Source organism: Anopheles nili, chromosome 3 (genome assembly GCF_943737925.1).
Source record: "Anopheles nili chromosome 3, idAnoNiliSN_F5_01, whole genome shotgun sequence".
Classification (NCBI taxonomy): Eukaryota; Metazoa; Arthropoda; class Insecta; order Diptera; family Culicidae; genus Anopheles; species Anopheles nili.
In genome coordinates this window covers 12,549,935-12,571,623 of record NC_071292.1, presented here as the reverse complement: position 1 = coordinate 12,571,623, position 21,689 = coordinate 12,549,935, and the positions used below count along the sequence as shown (strand labels likewise).

At 44.3% G+C, this 21,689-nt stretch overlaps 1 protein-coding gene across 1 annotated transcript; it reads left to right on the top strand.

The window, feature by feature from the left end:
* Positions 1–1,851: 1,851 nt before the first annotated feature.
* On the top strand, positions 1,852–21,465 carry LOC128722773 (uncharacterized). Its single transcript, XM_053816453.1, has 8 exons — positions 1,852–2,871; positions 5,054–5,203; positions 6,276–6,515; positions 10,721–11,811; positions 16,564–16,618; positions 16,683–16,815; positions 16,988–17,208; positions 21,179–21,465. Exons 1-8 carry the CDS (start codon positions 1,852–1,854, stop codon positions 21,197–21,199), a joined length of 2,931 nt encoding a protein of 976 aa, XP_053672428.1. The 3' UTR covers positions 21,200–21,465.
* Positions 21,466–21,689: the final 224 nt, after the last annotated feature.

The following is a 21,689-nucleotide window of genomic DNA, read 5'->3' as shown; positions in this document are numbered from 1 at the left end:
TGTTAATTAATAAAATTTTTCAACTACATGGTTACATTATACTTTTAGTTTGCAATACAAAAAACAGACAATCAATCGGATCTCCAGAGCGAAAACGAAAGCAAAATAATTGTTGAACCACAATTTTCTTATTACAATCCTAAATTATGTTTCGTGTTTGAAAATTCTTCTGGACATTGTTACTCACATACTGCATTATGTGACTGCATTGCTTCGTGTGTCTACTGGCCAGCATAAATGGATGATCCAACGCAAGGAATATCTCATCAATATTCAAGCCAAACACCATCATACACGCAACACCATGTACGAACCCATTCCAATGTTCAATAAATCGTATAACACTCTTCTTTCTCTTTCTTTCTCTCTCTCTCTCCCCATCTCTTTTTCTTCTATAGGTTCTATCACATGTTTCTGCAAGCATAAAAAAACAATACAACTCACTTTAGAAGTAATCCTTGAAACAAACCAAGGTCAACTGAAGCTAAACCACACACAAGGATTCCAGTACCAAGCGTAACACCGGACTAGTCAGCAAACACCCGTGGTTGGCGAGGTTTTCCCAAGAAGTATGGAGACAAATGCGAAGAAACTTGGGAATAATTTCTCTAAGCTTAATTGCATTAAAGAGAGAACAACATCTCCATGCCAAGAGTGTTCTGCCGGTTCCGGCACACTGCAGAATATTCTCCCGTAGCATCAACCGACTCTTTACCATACACAAGTGACTCCTGGTTCAATAAGGATAATTGCAGTAATGTAGCAAACCCAGCATAAACCGGCAAAAGGTGAATGAAACGAAACGGACCAGAATATCGAGTCGATCCGATCATTTGTTGTGCCCTTCAGCAAACAAACAGTGTCATGTAGGTCGTAATAAGCCTCGTACTTTCGGACTCAAGCTCACTCACCCGATTTACAGGAAGCACAAGCGAGATTTCTTTCTCAGCAAAATACCATCTATGAGTCTTACGGTCGTACGGTGAGATTCTACCGAGAAATGATTTGAATGAGGATGAATATTTTATGTGCCAACGCGTGTTGGTGTAGGTTGTTTTTCTGTGCAACTTGAAGGGTTTACGTGAAACGAATTGGGCTCCACTTAGGCGAAGGTTGACTTTTACCTTCACTGTAGCAACCGTTGCCCTTAGCAATACGATGCTGCCGGAAGTTAATCCGTTTGCTCGAGACACTATGTGCAGACGAAAATGGTAACCGTTGCTACAGAGCTCCACATTTTCGCAGCGACAAACAACTGACCGCCGGAAGGGTTGCCTTTGGTGCCATTGCCATCATTATGTTTCGTTTGGTTTCCGATTTTCGCAGCGTCAGGGTTTGGAATTTCACTGAAATTGCTTGCCAAAGGACACCGACCGTGCCATTGCTGTTTCAGTTGGTTTCCCAATTTGGTAACATTTTCTGCTATAGCCACGACGTGAATAGCGATATAAATTAATTCAGTTGAAGTTGAAAACCATTTCGAACGTTTCCTTCAAGTGTATCATGAATAATTATTGGAAGTCAATTTAATAGATGTATTTATACCACATATACCACATTTTATAGCTGCAGTTGAAACTCATTTCAGTCAGCGTAACCAAATCGATGAGAAGCAAGTGATTTCGTATAGTTTTTTTTATTAAATCATAACCTCTTTTTTCCCAGCTATGGATCAAGTGTAGTGTTTTGACGTGTGATCCTTAAATTTCACGCGAATAGGATCCTGGCCATGGGGTTTCGTGCACAGGCTGAAGGTCCTAAGTGTAAAACGATTGTGCTGAAGTGTCGTGCCGACGAACGGTAGCAGAAAAGGGCATCCACGCGTCATCCACAAAACAGTGCCCTCACAAAATGACCGATATTAATCGCGGCAAACAGAGCTATCAGCACAAGCACAATGGCAAAATCGATCCGCAATCAATGCAATCCCCGCCGGGCCATCTCACGGTGGGCTTAGCGAATCCAACTGAACATGGCCGTTCAACAAACACTGGTGCCGGATCCAGCACCGGAGGCTCGTTGAAGCGCAACAATAGTCATCATCAGCGATCGAAAAAGTCCACGCAGTCCAGCACGCTAGAACGGGGCTCGAATGCTACCGGAGCGCTCAGTGCTGGCTCTTTCTTTCATCATCACAATCATCATCATCAACAGCAGCAGCAGAGCGGATCGACCGGAACGAGATCCTGCACTGGAGCGGGACTCGCCAAGAGCTGGTCGAAAACCTCGAGCAGTAGCACCTCACAATCGACATCCCACGGGCCAGCGGAACAGTCGGTGCTTGCTTTAGACCCAAGTGGTAGCAGTCGGCCTCCAGGGGCGAATTTGGCGCCCACCGTCAAAACGGAAGCCACACTCGGAGAGGATTTTAAACGCTTCCACACGCTTCGCACCAGCTACGGTGGCAAATCCAATTTAAATGTAAATAACACCGATCACACGATAAAATCGCAGGTCCTGCTCCACCAGCAAAAGCTGCGCGAGTACGCCAGACAGCTGCCATCGCAGCAACAACAGCAGCATCACCATGACAACGACAACTACTCAACCTGCTCTTCGTCGCAATCCGACTACCAGCATCCCCAGCATCAGCAGCAGCAGCAGCATCATCGCCACAAACATCACACCCACTATCGGCCACATCAGCATCAACACCACCCACAACCACAGCCACTCGCCCACGGTGTCCAGCAGCAAACGGCGTTGCAGTCCAGCTACCCCGTGTCCGCGACAGTGGCCGCAACAGCCACTTTGACGCGCGCTGGTGGCTTTGGTGGAGCGTCGATATTGAAAAATGCCACCAACAGCCTCAAACGCGGCCCGGGTGGATTAAGTACGCTGTCACTGTGCAGTTGCGACGCGGAAACGGAGGTAAGTGAACCATTATTAGAGGAGTTTCCTTTCGCTCGCTATTCCTCTCTATTTCCTTTGTTTCCATTTTCCATGAAACGAAACCGACGGAAGCAAAGTGTTAGAAGAGGGATGATCAATAAACACTGATGCTGGAAAGTTTTTAAAGGTTTGAAGGACGTTTATTAGGAGTTTGCTTTTTGTTTTCAATCACTGGCGACGATGATGTTTTCCCCTATGGACTATGATAACTGTGACTAACAATTTATGGTTAGCTTAACTCTTTTTATGCTTTAATGTATCGGGGTGAAAAACTAACATGTAATGTTATTTAAACAACATTCTAACATTCGGAGCATAGTCAGATATGGGCACCAAATCATACCAATGTTTCAGACTACACATAAATATAAAGTTGCTTGTCCAAAGCCGCAATGCTCCTGTAAAAACAACGAAACAACTCTCGCTATTCAATCCGCATGATCACATAAACATATCACGTCCCAGAGGCCATAAAAGAAAGTGAATTGCGAAACGATTTCAGTCTCTCGAACGCTTTTCTAATCTTCTTAATCGCGTCAAGATCCTGTACGCCCGCAAAAAGTATTTCAAGAGAATCTCCCAAATCGAGGTCGATAATCGCTTTCGAGAGGGTCGTGTATTTTCTCCAGGGCTTCGACAAACGTCTCGAAGCTTGGACTTTGACCGCATGCGAAATCACCGGAAACGCGATGACTGCTCGTGATGCCAGTGCTATGAAGTCGGTGCAAAGCCGATGACTTCTTCGACCGCCGGGAGGTATGGGAGTTTGTAATTAATTTTCTTAATCACATTATCATCGTGCCTCAGTGTGAGAAGTCTCCACGATCGACTGGTCATGCTCGTACAAGTCAAGCTGTGGGCTGAGGGATGATGTTACGTAGATATCGAGCATGGACCGGAAGCTGTTGATACAAAATGGTGGCCACTACGGTGCCGACGGCAGGTGGGCGTTCGATGAAGCGTTGGAAAACCGTAAGCCTGTGAGAACTCCAGAACGCCCCAGAAAAAGACAACAAGCCTCGACACCAATGGCTCGCGTCTGGGTGGTGCGAAGCAATGTAAACGATAAGAAATGGAATAAGCCGGATTAAACATTCCATCTTATCGTGGAGATTCAAATTGAGAATTCATCTCAAGAGGCCAGCAATTCAGAAGTCTTTATAGCTTTCTCAAAGCCGACAGCTTCCATACCACTTGCGAAGACAGGCATTGGTTTGAAATGGTTGAAGGCGCTGTTGGCTTCCGAAAATAGACTTTGACCTCAACGCAGATCATAATGATATTGTCATTTCACGGAGATATTTTCTGGAAACCCACCAAAAGCATTTCGATTATTTAGAGTATTAAAATATTGCTTGCATTTCGACGAATAAATAATTATTTCAATTTACAAACATTACTGGAAAAGCTGTTTAATTGAAACATTGCTTGAATTCTACGAATGATGCTGCAGCTTTTGTCATTGATGATATGTAAAATTTTGATAATAGGAATTACAAACTTGACTGATTGTTTCAGTTACTATATAACAGACACTATGATCATCTGATAGGTACATAATATCAATCATTGATAGCTTCAATTTCCATGCCAGTTGATTACTTTAATTGTCCACTGACCGATTCAAGTGAATTGTTTGTCCTAAAATCCGATAAACCGCTCCCAATGACGAACTCTCGGCTCGTTCAACACACCCACTGACCAGGACGTGCGAACGTGTGAAAGTGTCACTAGTATGGCCTTCTAATCTTTCATCTGATTATTGTTGCTGGCATTTTCATTGCAATTAGCCCTTGGTGTTTTCCTCTAGCTAAATCTGGCGTGTGAATCAATGCCCATCGCAGTCCTTAGAATTGGCCACGTTCCGCAATCTGACAGCCGAGTTACGGCAAAATGAGAGACACATAACCGTCCAGAAAGCGGCGTACTTTATATCAAGTCGCTTCACATTACTCCCACCAATTTATCTGCTCGATCGGGCTATTTTCCTAACCGATTTCTGTCCCATCTCGAATTTCATTCTCCACACTGGCTCTCTCTCACTCCAATGACCCAGCTCCGATTAGCCGGTTTCTCCATTATTTTCCCTCTCTTGTCTGCCGTCTCACTGCCTTTGCTTCGGTCGTTCATTCTCGTTTTTTACCGGATCAAATATTTACAGATAATACCGAATCCATTAAGGCCGTTGTACCAGTACAGCTTGGACAGGAAAAATCCTCGCCAGCACACCTACACGTGCGAGCAAAACGCTCAGATTTTGCTGCGCCTGGAGAAGGACCGCCAGAAGAAGTTCGGCTCGATGGGAAAACTGGTAAGTGTTTATAGGCTTTGGTCCGATTTGGCAGTGATTTTTGTTGCGGTGATTGCGGATTTTCCACTTCGTTCCTCTCGAAGGTCAGCAAGTCGTTTGGAGACGAGATTTTAACCGCGTGTATAATGTATTTGAGCCACAACCTTCCTCAATGGTATGAAAGGCGTTGAAGCTCACTAAAAGACAGCTTTAGAGCACTATCGTTGTGTAGTTAGGAACGCTTCAAATGGAAACATCGTCTATATCGTACGAAGCTCATGTATGGAACACGGAGAATGCTTCACGTTGGCCTCGTTGTTGTTTTGGAATCCTGTAACAGCAAATAAAATTTTCCATTAACCGGCACTGCATGAAAATCGTTGCCCTTCAAGAGGTTTTGAAACATGACCCCGAGAGCACAGAAAGGGAACACTACAGTCACACTGGCCGTGGCCTAACGGCTCAGCTCATTCAAGTGGTTTGGAGGAGCCTGCAGTATAAACGGCCGACATCAAATTTCAACAATGACAGAAACAATTAGCTTTCACCCTGCCGGAATCGAAACAACAAACGACGATGCCTCGGCAGGACGACAAAAGGCTTGAGAAAGCTAATTTACTAATGAAAACTCAACCACCACGCCAATCACATGGCCATGAGCCCTTCGGCATCTCTGTTTAGACGGTACAAATGAGGAACTGAGCTTCAGCTTGCTTGTCAATACAGGCCTTTTGTGAAGACATGCAGCACTACCGTCGTTAGCCTGTAGACCCTAACCGAAACCTACTTTCTCGTGCTCGTGGAGCAGCTGTGTGTGTGTGCGTCCTCTTTTGGCAAGAGCTCATTTAATAGAAGTTGCCGCGACAACCTCGAACGAATGGCGCACATTTAAACGGGTGTTTAAATTTCTCCACCACTCATCATCAACACCAAGCCCAACATTCACCACAGCTAGTCGTTCCAGCGACACCACTACAAAAGCTCGGCCGGGTTAGAAGCCTTCTTCTTTATGGTCGCTGGTTCAAAGTTTTCGTACGCCATCAAAATTGAGGAAACTCGACACTAATGCACCCTTTTTCCGCTCGCTTTTCAGCACCTCGCCACGTCAACTGGGGATTTGAGCCTAGCAACGACAGCGATGCAGCGACACTCGAGCATAACGGGTGCATCCGTACCGACGTCGTCCGTTTCCACACCGACGCCAACGCCTCCGCCACCGCTTGCGCCATCCGTATCCGGTAGATCCACCGGAAACGCGTGTAAAGCTGCGGCCACCGTGCTATCGTTCGACTGCCAGCACGGCTCGTATCCTCGTGGTGATAATTATGCTGAGGTAACCTTTGCACATCGTTGACATATCTTACTTTTCGTTTGATGAGATTCCAAATCTCGCATGGGACTTAAGACCCTATACCGGTGCTAGGAAAGGTTTGAAAGGTTAAATAGGACCGAAAAAAAGCGTAAAATATGGTATGGAAACTTTTTTGTCTAACTTCGATAATTAATCGTCATCGATATCGATAAGTGAAGTCCTTCGTTTGAAGGTTTTAATTTACGGGAAATGGAATGGTTTGCTAGTAATTGTACCGAAAGAGGAGGACTAGCAGTATTTCTATATATCCCATCACCTAGATAAGAAATCGTTTTCTACCCGTAGTTCCGCTTCTCATGCTTCCCTGTGTGCCTTTCCCTATGTCTACATGGTTCTCAAAGGCAACTGTCAAACTCTATCACGAAAAGTAAAAACATAAACACTTGCCCAGCCTGTGTCCTGGTCGATTTGTCTAGTGCTGAGCCCCTAAACGTCGGGTTCTTTATGTAACACCAGAGTGTGTGGGACTGAAGCGGGAAAGCTACACATCTGCACAAGCGTTGCCAAAAAAAGGAATCAAAACTTTATCGCTTCGGATAGCGAATTGGAACTGAAAACAGAAAGCACTTTCCCTTTTCCGATCCCTCGATCTAAGCCGGACGGCCGGTCGGTGGTCGATGGCTACCTTTGGTCATAAATTATTGGAAGCTTTCCGGGCTGATCGGGATTCTCGGTGAACCTAGCTTCCTTCGGGCTTCGGTAGACAAAATTTATTGACCGCACCATTTTGCGGCCATGGTTTTGGAGTATTATTTATGGAATGTCCTTTCGCTGCTCAGGATCCCTTTTTGCTCACTTCCGGAAGCCGAATCCATTTCCAAAACGTTTACTAGGAATGTTCTAGTAGGCGAGAATCGCGGCTCAAGGAGCGCATCATGGACAAATGCGGACGAAATTCGTAGGTATATGGGGTAGATAACTGGAGCTGGAAAATTTTGTTTGCAAATTGGCACTCCATTTCCAGGCTCCAGCTGATTCCACAGTTATTGCTGGTACGCTCGCATTCCTGAAACATCAGTGGACTTGTCTTCCTCGTATCTGTCAGTTCAAAACTCCATTAATCCGTACAATTTTTGAGGTTCTGTAGAAATTCCAACGTAAGCTATATATACGAATTTCAAATTGTGCCTAGATTCAAGGAATGCTTTAAGATTATTGTGATCACAAAAGATGGTCCTATCCTTTTAGTTCTGCTCAATACATAATTTACTAAACAACAATTTTATGCAATAACTCGTCACTCAAACACTTAACTGTAACATATGTGTCAGCATTTTTATAGTTTTTCTAGTTATAAAAACTTTCATTTCATTCCAATTGAAAACCCTCTAAAACAGAATGAGAAAAATAATGCTTTTTTGATCCATACCGTAAGCTACTGGAAACTGAAGAATTTAATCAATTCAGCGCATCTCTCAGGATATTTGTTTTCAAAAGAAACCATCAAAAGATGTGTTGAATCTCTAAACTTCATGTGTGCTGCATATACTTAGCTGACTGGCTTGGAATTCACCGGTATGGCTCATTTAAACATAACTCAAAAAAACTGAATGATTTCTGAGAGTTTTTCTAAAGATGCCAGACACGTCTGGCTTCAAGTGCATGCAACATCATAAAACGAGCTTGAATCTCAAGGGACGAGATAAATTTTACTTGCTTATGATAGGAGTTGGCGAACAGCATAATGAAAACAAACACATCTCACTTGCCGTCAAAGAAAAAACTACCGCTTTTTGCTCCGGTTTTGCATTCCATTTATAGCCTTTTGAATATTTCCGAGAACTTCTATCCACCAGCTCTTTTATTCACGGTAATGGAATTTTTAATGCTTGAGAAAGGTTTTTCGCCTAGAAGGTAAACGAATACTAGCTTATGGTACGAATGGAAAAGTCTGGCGTGATTGCTACTTGTGGTTTTAAGGCAAGTTGAAAATTTCAACAAATTTAAGAGAATAAAGTCTCGTATCATAATTTAACCTGTTATATTCGATCTATCTTTGTTTCGTAATATACCTTTAAAACTATTTAGACTTTAATATTACGACATAAGGTATTGAATTAGCGACCCTCTCTAAGGCCCTTCCTTTTTATTGCCATCCCTATTTTTATGTTTGTTTGATGAGATTTTCATTCCATACCGTAAAATGCACTCACAATAGGGAGGATGTAAACCAGAACATGAAATTCAACATAAAACAACTACTCTATAGCACTGAGGTAACACCAAAACACCAAATCTATGAACAAACTCTGCAACTTAGCAATCATAATTTGTTACCCGTGCACATGAAACGATCCAGAAATTACAAAAAGAATAAACATGAAACCAGCGCCACAGGTTAGCTAGATCGTGGAAGGATTCGATGTAGTAGCTCCTCATTTTTATCGTTACGACTGGCATCATTTTGAGCAGCTGTGCTACTAAACTGGGTTTAGTACGGACGGAAAATATATCCCAAATCTTGAGGATTCGTAGGTTTTAAATTGCTAGGAAAACAATCTTGTGCGCAGGAAAACAGCGACACAATTATTGAGTAAGTACGGGAAAACAAATTGAAAGCAGTATTTATTTACCTTCAACCTAGCCGAAGGGTATATAAACCTTTGGATAGAGCTTGTAGTATTAATTTTACGAACCACTTGCGTTCCCTTTGAAAAGAAAGTCAGTGTAGTATATATTGAGTGAATGTACAAAGCTTATCACCGCACGATAACAGTTTCGATTTGATTAACCACTTCAATACGAATCTATGCACCGTAACAAAATAAAACAGAAGCATACCCAGAGAATAAAACTTTGTGAAAAACTGAATGTATTCGTGCAGCACAGTACGTTCTTTTTCCAAATCCATCCCATCCATTTTCCGGAAATCATTACTTTCTAGAGATTGAGTTTTGGCTTTTTACCTCATCATTATCCTTCCAAGCTTGATTTGTAATTTTTCTTCATCAGCAATCAGACTCAAATTTTATCCTTGATCCTTCTTTTTGACTACAAAAAATTATCCCTAAAGCCTCCGTCCTCACCGGTTGTAAATTTAAAGATGCCTCAAAACGGAAGCATCTGTAAACTGATACCCCAGAAACAACGGAGGAACCACGAAATGAACGGAAATTATACCAAAGGAGAAAGCATTACGAGAGTGAAAAATGACGAACGATCCAACTGCATGCTCCCGGAACCGGTGACACAGGGAGAGAAAACATGGAAAAATGGCAGAAGATAAAAAAAACCGCGAAAAACACGAAACATCATTGCACTCGGCCTCCAACGATGGGCTCACGAGATAGGATGGGGAATGCTGATGAGACTACCGCTTCTGCAGATGGATAAACAAGAGAATACGGTCGGCCTACGATGGCCTCGTCGGGGCATTTCATTCCAGCGCTCGGGAAGCATTTATTCTCTTCATTTCCATTACGGCACAACGTCATAAATATCCGCTCCATCTGGCGTAGTCAGACCATTTTTCTGCTGCCAACGTGAGAACCGACGGGAGGAACCGCTTCGGGATGCTTTGTTGTGCTTTTCCGGTCTGTTTTGCGGTTTTCCATGGCCGGGGACATTACCATTAGTTTGCATCTCCGGTTTCTAGGCAGCGCTTGGGTCGGTTAGCGAGGAGCTCGATCTCGGTGGCAGATGCGAGGTACAGATGCGTTAAATGTACCGGGACTGCCAGTTTGTCATCCTCGTTCCGGGAGCTCAACAGCTGCAGTTGCACGACACTGGGCCGCTGGCTGTTGCAGAAGAGATCAGCGAGAAAAATGGATTCCCTTCACGGTCCGAACGCATTTATTATGTGATTATGGGACTGTCCTGTTGCCAAGCCTCTGATTATTAGTACCAGAGAATGCATTCTAAACGCAGTGCCAAAGGATCCATAAAAATGACACCGTTTCATGATAATTTATTGCTCTGGAAATATAATTAGTTTGCTCGTCATAATCACGAAAGTCGATTAATATTTCATTTCATTTTTTAATAACTCGCTTCTGTGATACATTGACTAATGGGAAGCGAATTATATCATACTTTGTAAAGCTCAATCTTTTTCCTGTTTCTGTTAGTTTCTTAATCACAATACTTTGCAGTTCGTGCCAGCTATGGATTTCTTGCACATTTAAACCACCTCATCGTATCGTCTTATCTTTCTTCTACATTTGCAGGACGATTCATTCAGCGAAGACATGATACCTCCGCCACCGCCACCTTTGAATCGACGTCCTTCCTACGGATACGGCTGCGTCGTGCAACCTGTTGCATCCGGCCCGGAACCGATGCACGATCTAAGCTCCCAACCGCCCACAGTAAACCTCGGTTGCGGCCACGAGCTGGACGCCAGTATGATTGGAACCGGAGGGCCCAGCTACACCGGAACCATGAATCAGCCGGATCTGTTCAACTTTGCCGCGAACACAAACGGTCCGGCGAGCTCCGGCATGTTAAAGTCCACGCTGAAAGCCTCCAAGCCGTCGACAAACGGTAAAACAACTTCCGGCTCTTCGACCACAGGAACGGACGGCAAGACGAAGCTAAATGCTCCCGAGCCACTCCCAGTCATGATGGTGGACCTGATGAATGGAAACGCCACCGCACAACTTCCGAGTGCCAACGGAAACGATCCGGTCGGAACGAAACCATATCCGCCTTACTACTTCGACGATAATTATCTGCACCACCAATACTACTACGGAAATGACCGTGAGGACCGGCTGGGTGAGCCTGGCTCCGAACTCCCGCTAAAAGAGGCAATGGATGCTGGCCAGCTGTATCTGTATCACCAGCACCACCATCAACACGCACCTCATCCGGATCCGGTCACCGGAGGGTACATTCCCAACTACGACGCACTTAACCTGCCCGCGAAGTACAACACGATCGGAGCAAACGGGGATTTGCCATTCTCGGGACACTTCTCCGGAGTTGCCGGCATTGGTCACCACGCGAGCTCCTGCAACATCAACCAGTATGCTGGTTCGGCAAAGAGCAACCTCATCGCCTCACATGACCATCACTTCTCCAACTCGATCAGCAACTTCAACTTCAATCCCTCGCAGTATTTCGGATCGGGGTTGGATGCACCACCCGGAACTACCATCATTCCGGGCAGTCTGGGTGGCGTGATGGGAGCAGGAGATGGTTTTCCTTCGTCCTGCAGCCTCAACGGAACGCCCAACAAGCAACAGCCGCATCCGTGGAAACATCGGCAGTGCCCAAGCCGTGGCTCAAGCAGCACCGGTTCCAGATCATCGAGTAAGTACCGCGAACGACCGTTTTCCAAAGATAGTGGTTGAAGAAACGATAAGTATCGAGAATTCGAGGACACATAAAATAAAGCATCGACACGTGTGTCCTGGATGAGTAGTTGTGGCTAAGAATAATATCCTTTCCTACAGTAAGCATGAGTCGCAGTTGAACAGTTGACCACAAAACAAGAGTTTACTCCAGAAACATTTAGAGACATCGTCTGCTTAGCTTAAAAGGTCTCACGGCACCGAAAGACTGCTGAAATATTGGCTTATTAAACTATCCCAGCCCAGGCTATGCAGATTGTGGTTCTGTGGTATCCTCCCGCAGGAATAGTCCGGGATTTGAGGTCATACCAGCATTAATATCCGCCAGTCGACCGCTAACGAATGATGCGAAATCAACAACTTTGTGTTTGCATTTGAATAGCCATGCTCGATTATGCAGGCATCTTTTCCCCGTGATTCACGCCTCGGATGTTGGAAGCGGACCAGCGGAGCCATAACTATTATGGTTTCTCTTCGCCAGGCGCCAAACTAACCACAATGTACACCGACACAGAATTCCATTGTGGATACAGGGAATGGACCACATTTAAATTTCTGATAAATTATTCATCACACACACGCGGGCATCAGGGGCACACAACATATCGCAGCATAACACCTCCTTACACTGATGACTTCCGTAGATGTTCCGTAGATGCCTCGTACATTAGCTGTGAACTCTGCTGCCTGAATCACTTTCCAATGCTTGGTCGGGATAGGAAAATGGTGTTTAACATTTATATCCGTCAAGTAACTGCTCTAAAAAGCAGGAAGTTGGCCGAACGCACTGGCGCCCTGGCACGCGACTAATGAATGTACTTCAGAGACCGGCTCTGCGCCCGGTTGTGGGTAAATCTGTTGCTGGAATCCTTCGAAGCGCTCCTCAAGAGTCCACAACAACTTTTGCCCCTTCAACCACGCTACTCAACCGGTCGAGAACCGACCCTAATGTCGTTTGTGATAAACGCAGACGCTGAGTTGGCAAAAACGGATGTAAAAGAGCAGCGGGTGAACTAACCGAAGCAGCGAGGGAAGCTGAGAAAAACGGACGCAAATTAACATCGTTGCAATTTAGTTCAAGCTCTCCCGAGCTCTGGCCTCCCGCTCCTTTCGAATTCACTCCCGAGCAAAACTCCTGAAGTGAGGCCAGTGGTCCACTCGAGCCTTCAAGTTAGAACACTTTGTGCAACAAATAAATGCTAATCAGCGCTGGCGGAGGCATGCGAATCGCTCCATCGCTTGCCGGACACGCCATGATGGCAGAAAACCCTGCTGGGTGCCCTACGGAGAACTGCACAGCACGGAGCCAAGTATGGGCATCGTTGCATCCTTCGTTGGTGAGCTTTCAGACGCCTAATGGGCTGCTCGAAACACGAGGGAAGCGATAATTCTTCAAACAAACAAAAACATCGCATTTTAACGGAGTCAGGCGCAGCTGGAAGCGGGTTGATTTTACTTCGCAAAAGAATGACAGAATGGAGGGAAATCCGGCGCATACTAACATGCTAAAAAGGATTAATTGCGCTCCGTTGAATGATAATGTATTTTTAGCATAAGTAAACACCCTGAAGCCGAAGGAACCGTGACGAAAGGCATCCAGAGCAAAGAGGATGTGAATTATGGCACTTTGTTCTTGGATCACGTCCTGCAAATTTGCATCTTATCTGATGACTCAAGCAGTTGCCAGCGCCAGTAGATGAGGGTGCTGGATGTCTTTAGTCAAGAGATTTTTTTGCTTTTTCATGATCCTTCCAACAGCAGATGTGCGAAGGTCGTGAGTCTACAATTGCTGGAATGTACTTCTTTCAGAGAAACAAGATGTTTCGAGACGTCACACACCATCAGATTGCATCGACTTGCACAATGCGCATTTTCCATTGAATCATTTTTTCATATTAAATTGGAACCTTTCACATCATATTTGAACCTTTAGACTCATGGCTAAAGGAGGAGAAGAAAATATATACTCATTCTATCCTACGATACATCACGACGCTGTGGCATCATTGCCACATCTCTGAGAAAACTAATCTAACGTCATTTTCCATTACACTCATCCACGACCGTCGTTTTTCTGTGGCTCACCATGCACTATATATTTTCAATTGTGCTTCATATTACGACGACGTTACATTTTGACCTAAGATGCACATATAATTCAGCTAATATCCAACGTATTCAAATGACGAATTCAGCCTATGAATCAAAGCCTTGTCTACGATAGAATTCTGTTGCAATTTCATGCACACAAAAACGAGAATGTTCATCCGCCCGAAACGTTTGATCTCTTCACATCTCTCAATTTCTTTTTTTAACCTTTACCGCTTACCAACCCGTCTTAAAACTTTTCATTTAATCAATCTTCAACCGCAAAACACTGTTTTTTTACTCTTTTGTGTGGTATGATCCTTTTAAAAATTTAAGCGATAGTCAAAAAAACGGTGTTTAAAACGCCAGTAAGCTAGGGATTTTCGGTTCACCTCATCGATCTTTTTTGAGAAAGGTTTTACTCTTGAGAAAATATGTCTTCCGAAAATTCTACTACCAATGACTTACTTTTGGTTCGTGCAACACGGGTGGCTTTCATCGTTTAGCTACATTTGAGCTTACAAAAATGTTTTTTTGATTTGAGATTATGTCTACGTTAGCTTTAATATTTTTATTTGCAAGTATAACTCAACGAACCATTACATCATAGCGTTCGTTTACGGTTGAGCATAAAACTGGAAATTTTCCAACAAATCTCCTCTTCTCATTTGATCACCTTTGCTATTTTCATCATCCACGATTAAAAAGCACCTTACAAACGTGCCGTAATTTTCAAATTCACAAGCGAAGGTTAAGATTAAATTTTCTCTGGGTCTGGTCCCACAACTAATCAAATCAAAATCAATTGAACTCATCAAACTTGCTTCGATAAACGGTAGTCCTTACGATTCGTGCTTTCGTCCGACGAAAGACGGCCAGCGCAGCAAAATAATTGCCGGCATGCTCGTTACGAGCTTGCTATCAAATATTGCCCTCATTTTCATGAATGCCGCTCGCTCATCACGATGCTTTTGGGGGTTTCGCAATATATTTTCAGAGCCATAAAATTTTACATCGATCACAACGGGATGCCAACGGATAGCCCTCAATCTGGTTACTCTTTTGCAGATTGAAATTTATAAGCAAACGTAAACGCAACTCCCACAGGTACAACGGGTGATAGGATCGGATTTACCTGATGCAATTAATTTTAATTAAAACACGTGTACAAACTACAGCGTATTGCATGCCGGTTCTTACAAACGTGTTTTTGCTTTGTTTTTGGAATACACAGGAAAAAACTAACAGATTTTGAGCTTTTATTCAAATTATTATTTTATTTCTAAAAGAAATATAATACTTAAAATATCATATATTAAGTAAGTTTGAATACAATTATCAGACATTTTGATTGTATCTACGTGGCCGACTTTTTAACTGCATAGTCTAGTACATTTGAATCATAAAACCTAGAAAACACAATCACCATTACAACAGTGACGTGCAAAACATGGACGGTAGTAAAGGCAAAATCATGTAAATCAATCTTGATCGTCCCGTAAGAGGCTTATCAGTTACTCAAACTCAACTGATTCACAGCCACAAAAAAAATTGCCAAAGAAAAACTCTCCCGAAAAGAAAACAATAATGCCGCAAAAAAATGTGAAAAAATAAGCTGACGTCCCTGCGCGTAGCTTGAAGCAACACAAATTACCTTTCACTTGCGATCGACCGTCGAGCTGAAAGCAACCGGTACACGACTGATGGGAATTGATTTTATTAACCCTCATCCATGGTTTCCTTCGTCACCTTGATCGAACATTAAGTATAAAGCGAAAACCAATGAAGCATCATTTTGTGTCTGTCATTTTGCGGAAGGCGATTTCACAAGCTGATAGATTAAACATACCATGCAAATACATATTAATTTTCACTCGTCTTCTGAGTCAACGCTGGCAAGAAGCATTTCGCTGGAACGTGCCGATGCCAGTGTGTACCTGGATCACGTTCAATTAGTTTGATAATGTTAACTTTCGCTGAAAATTAGATGACAGATTTGCTGGCAGTCTGTATTAGTAGGATCCTCATTAATGGAGCCCACGAGCTTGCTCGGTACGTACTTTCAATGACAAACTCATCTATAAGTGGGTATTAATTTGGGATTTTCAGTTCAATAGCATATTGTCACCACGAACATCGATGTTTCATGATTAACGAAGTGGAATTATGAATTCAGACACTTAATTGGAAACCATTTAAAGTGTTGATCTCAACCTTTGAACAAGAAAATATAGCTATGTACGTGAAAATCACAAACCCACTTCTAATCCACTTTTCGTATGCTCCGGATCATGTAATAAACTCTATTGCGGAGCAAACGCTCATACCGCATGGCTAGTACTATCGTTCAAGTAATTGCCATTGGCTGGGGGTGATAATGAATTAATTGATGGGACTCGCTCGTTCTGCAAAGCCTTCCAAAGGACTTCTTCATTCTGGGATGCACGAAGAAGTGTAATAGGATGATAACATTAGTTATCTACAAAATGGCTCGTTACCTGGAACGAGTATTCCTATCTTGAACCAACCACCGCTCTTCGCATGCGATTATAATCATCGGTGTGTAATTTAATTTTAAAGCGTGTCCTACCAATGTATTATATCATGATATCCCTGTCCACATGCAGAATACAGAAGAACACAATTCTCTCCAATCTACAGATAATCATAAATCATTTCCACGTGAAGAAGATGACACATCTTGCACCGCCTCTTCTTTCAATTCGATTTCTCACTTTCCTTTCAGTTTTGGGCAGCATACGTTCCGTGTGAGGCACAGCACAAGGACGCGGTCCAGATCACCTTGGAACAGATAGATGTAATTAAAAGACTGACAGAAAGGTTTTCCCCTCATCTGACGTCCTGCGCATCGGTGTTCGGTAGGTAACCGGTTGACCACAGATAGTCCTTGATGTCGTTGATTTTTCTAATTATTACGGTCCATTACGGAAATTAAAAACTCATACTCTGAGCTAGTTGTCAATGAAACCCCCGTGTCCAGGAAAATGCGAACATTAATTAATACTTCTTGTATGCTTCCATCCCACACAGACATCGTACAGGCACACAAAAACCGTCAAATGTGTTCATTAATCGGCGTCGAGGGTGGCCACTCGCTCGGCGGTTCGCTCGGTGTCCTGCGTATCTACTATACCCTCGGGGTCCGCTACATGACACTTACATCCACCTGCCATACACCGTGGACTGACTCGAGCAACGCGGATGCACCGAAGTATGATGTCCGGCATGGTGGGCTTACAGCCTACGGCAAGGTAATTGTCTATTTTTGCATTATTTCCACCACGCTTCGTCCTTCGTGTTTTCGTACCACACACCTAGATGTTGGAATTCGTTGAACGGAGGCCGCATTGAACTGTTTTGGAAAATAATGCTCCCCGCTGGATCGGCTCGCCGGACCACACGGGCTTTCTAATCTGGTCGTATCCAAGTCCTCGTGGCGTAATTACAGACCAAGCGCACCACAGAGACCATAAAAGATAATTAAGAGATTACTCATGGCCGGCTGGAATGGTTCGTTCGGTGCGTTCGCGAGCGTTGCTTACTCTTTGTGCAGTTAAGCACCCGCATTCCAAGCCCATTTCCACTGCAAAGGACCGGCTATCGCAATGCAACATCACGCAGAGTGCCATTGTGAGCTTTTCGGTTCAGGTTGCTGACCGAAATCGGACCTAAATTCACTTATGCACTCTCGAAAGTGCGGAGTGTCCTTTTCGCCGTGACCAAAATCGTGACCACCAAGCGTCGGTTTCGACACGTACCTCGTTTACCTGTCCTGGCTTTCTGTGCCACAACCATTCCCGATGGAAATTCTCAGCTGTCCCCGAAGCTATCTGCATATGCACAGGGCACCGGTCTGAACGCCCCGGGTGCAGATTAAATTTTCCGATTTCAATCGCACAAATTCAATGGCCAGAAAGCCATACGATTTGACCCCAAAGTCCCGTAGCTAGACGCTTTCCATTCTTATGCTGCTGAGGGAAATGTCATAAATTCTCATCAGCAAAGGGCATGCTCACCTGCGAGCACGATAACACAAGCATTGGTCAGTGGTCACAGAGGATGAATTGATCGCAAGTAAATCATGTTCGCTAAAAATGGCAGAGAAGCGTTTCGTCGTACGGCTTGGGAAATTAAAACATCCTCAATTCTGTTGTTGACGGCCTGAGTAAGCGAGTTTCATCACGAAAATTGTTTTTTTCTAAACTCTACAACTGTTTTACCGAAACTGACTGAATAATTAAATGTGTCTCAAGTGCTAAAATCCCGACTGTACTGTGCTATTGATTAATTCCATAATTGAGACGTCTAAAGTAGCGAGAATAAATTGAAGCACCCATCTAATTAGCATCAGCAATTAAATCGATTTATCTCGCGCACAGGCTGGTGCAAGGCGTACTTTAACGCAATCATACCAAGCAACGAGTTATTTTTCTTGCGCTCGAAAATTCAACCTCTAACCACTCCACTGTGGTTAATGAGGTACATCATTCCACAAAGTACTCACTTCCGGGCAAATGGCTGCAAACGGTTCGTTAATCATACCCCGGCGCCATTCAACGCTCACCCAAACGCACCGAGAGAGCCTGCACGAGAAACGTCTAGCGAAGGTAATGAAAATTTATTCAGCTGTCTTTCCCACCACTAACCGAATCTCTTCACCAGCTCCTTGCACTTTCTGTTCGCTTTTCTAGCATTCCGTTTTCGACCGGTTCACTGCAATAACAGAAGACAAGAGCCACCGGGATTGTACGGGGGATTCCAAATTTCACGGACGCTGACGAGCACGACAAATTGAGACCAGTGTTCCTGTTGAATCCTAACCTAATTTCGAGCGACCGAAGCAGTCCGTGGGTCTCGGGTTTCAGTCCTGCCCCTGCATTTATTATACTAGCCTAATGAGATAATTTCTTTATTCCATTTGAATACATTATAAAAACTTCCCGAGAGAGGGTACAAAAATCATGTTAGGACCGGACCAATGTGACATGTTTAATTTAAACATTCTGTTTGATTTTAGAACTGAAAAATTAATTTTATCCAATTTTCACAGTCAAACTGTGACCCTATATCTGGCAAAGGCTTCGCACGGTGCCTAAATCTAGTGCCCTGAGGGAGTTTCAACGGTTTTATTCTGTTTCCATCAGCTTTCGTATAGATACCTCATACAAGCAGGGATGAATTCTAGATTTAAAAAAAAGCTGAAGTCTTTCAACAAATGACAGCAAACATCATCCATCCCTAGTCCTCGCTCCGTCTAAACGTTTTGCCCAGCATGGATGTTATAAAATGAAGCGCTTCAACTTTCACCCCGGTGACATTCACGATTTTGCTCCTAACAGGCCAGATAAACGAAAGCATTAAGTTGATTCTGGGCTCCACAAGCTGCACCAATTCTCCGCATATCGTCCTCATTTATCGGCCCATATTATCCCGACCAGCACCATCCGTCTTGTTTCCCGGCCGTCACCGGCTCCTTACATCATCTCAGCATCCAACGGTCGTCCTGCTGCGACACTGGCCCCTGGTATAAGCTCACGAGCCGTCGTCTGTCAGCTGGCCGTCGCAGGGCCAAGTCGGATCTGCCCGAAGGTTGAAGCCATTCCGGATTCTGCTTTGCAGTCTTTTCATCCGCAGAACCGTACGCAGCATCGTGCCGAAAGTGAAACGGATGCCCCCAACATGAAGCTACACTAACGAACAGCCGGAGAGCATCCGGATTTGACAATAAAAAAATGGCTCCCTGTTCCCATGAGCCACCCATGGCTGAAGGGCAGGGCTCGGTTCGTTTGACCGGATAAGAAACCAGGGTGGTGGTGGCTGAAATAACTATATCTGCAACATGGGGACAAGCCACCGATCGTCCAGCAAATTGCTGCGGATGGATGGCCGGTACACTTTCGTGGGTCGGCTCTTTTTTTTTTGTTTTGGTTGTTGACTCGCATAACTTTCGCTTTTGCTTTGACAGTTGGTTGACCCGCAAAATGGGCAACAGAAGAGGAGCACGCCGGTTCTAAGCACCCGAGCGACTGTTTGTTTTCGACTTTTAATATCCCCGATCGAGGCGCACCGTGAGATTTTATTCAATCTCCGTCAGCTGCGCACTTCGCGAAATACTTTTAACTTGCAACCGTGCGGTGCCAATAAACGGCAATTTAATTTAAATGGCACGTTTTCACGCATTTTCTGGCCCAGGGGGACGGAATTCAACAAATGTCAATTATTCCTTGTTGCAGCCACGTGCTAAAATAACACCCACAAGATTCCATGTGTTGTTTCGATAATTTCACGCTTAAAACTCTCCGTCCATACTTGTGTATGCATCGCGCGAATTCCATACACTTGGGTTACGCGGACACCAGCATGTGGTCGCTTTCCCAGCCATCCCGCAAGGATACGCCAATTTTTCGTGCATGCCGTCAGCATATGAATGAAGCGCATTTCGTCGGAATTACGCCGAAAGCGTTAGGCGTGGGCTCCGTCGAATTCCGCCAACACAATGAGCATGTAATTAGCTCTTCCTTTTTTCCGCAAATTTCATTCAATGTCACGCCATCCAAGTCTCCAGCGGGTTACCCATGGCAACGCCCTGCCGCAAGCGTGCTGAAGTGAATGATTATCCGCGAAATGTATTCATGCTTTGGTAATACGAGCTTGGCGCACGACCCCAACCCAGAAGCTGATGAAGTGAAAATTGGATAGAACCAAGGAAAAAAGGGCACTTTTTTCCAATTTAGATTCTGTCACTCGACAGTTGTGTTGCGTTGGATTTCATAATTTATATTACGATTTTTTTGAGCCTCGGAATACAATACCCTTCTTCCCGGGTGATACTGAACCATACTTCGCGCGTCGGATGATGGCAAAGTCCACCGTCCTGACGGGTCGCACTTTTGAGTGCTCGTTAGTTTACCCTGTCGGATAACGTCAAATCATGAGCAGGAAAAGCGCACAGTTCATCATCATCTGACCGAGGTCCTTTTGCCGAAAAAAGATAAAAGTTTTTTAGCCCGAATCTCTGCCAGTCGTTCTCGTGGTATCACTTTTTCTCGCAGCATGGTACATGCTGCTCGGTAGATTTACTTCCGTTCCGCACCGAGGCCGCACTAGTTTGCTGGTTGTCCATTTCACTGTAAATTCTCATTTCTATTCCAATTTATAGTTTATAACTTTTTCGCTTCTGGTCCGTTCTTATTTCTACGCCTTTATTTGTTTTCCTTGTAGCCGGCTCCTCCTGCCTGCTGAGTCTGTGGACTTGACCGTAAACCGGCTGACAGAACGGACGGATCACAACCAAAACGATCCAGCTCGGTGCTCTATGGCCACTGAGGGACTGCCCAAATTTTGGTGTCAAAAAATCGCACGCCACCGGATTCCATTGCATCTGATCTGGGTGAAACTGGGTAGGTAGGTTATTTTCCGCGTTTACTACACTGATAGTATTTTTCCCCTTTTTTGCTCGCTTTTTCATGAGTCGTCCAACGGCTGAACCGGAACCGTTTCGTGTCGTTTTTCCGCTGTCAGCCGGTAAACCGGTTGCGATAGATTGATGAAGCCCTCCATCGCCGTAACTCGCGCAGCATATTGCTCCTAACGCTATGCCATCGGAACACTTTTACGGTCACGGTTCCATTGAAAATTCCACCGTCAAGCGAGTGCGAACGTTGCATACGAACGACATGAAAGGAATCACATCGGACGCATTCATTGCAATTTTCCAACTCATCGTTGAATG

Excerpts from the sequence above, each read along its gene's own strand:
- LOC128722773 (XM_053816453.1), top strand. The coding sequence starts at position 1,852 with ATGACCGATATTAATCGCGGCAAACAGAGCTATCAGCACAAGCACAAT. Across the intron at positions 6,516-10,720 it reads GTGGTGATAATTATGCTGAG|GACGATTCATTCAGCGAAGA; the intron begins GTAACCTTTGCA and ends CTACATTTGCAG. Across the intron at positions 11,812-16,563 it reads GGTTCCAGATCATCGAGTAA|AATACAGAAGAACACAATTC; the intron begins GTACCGCGAACG and ends GTCCACATGCAG.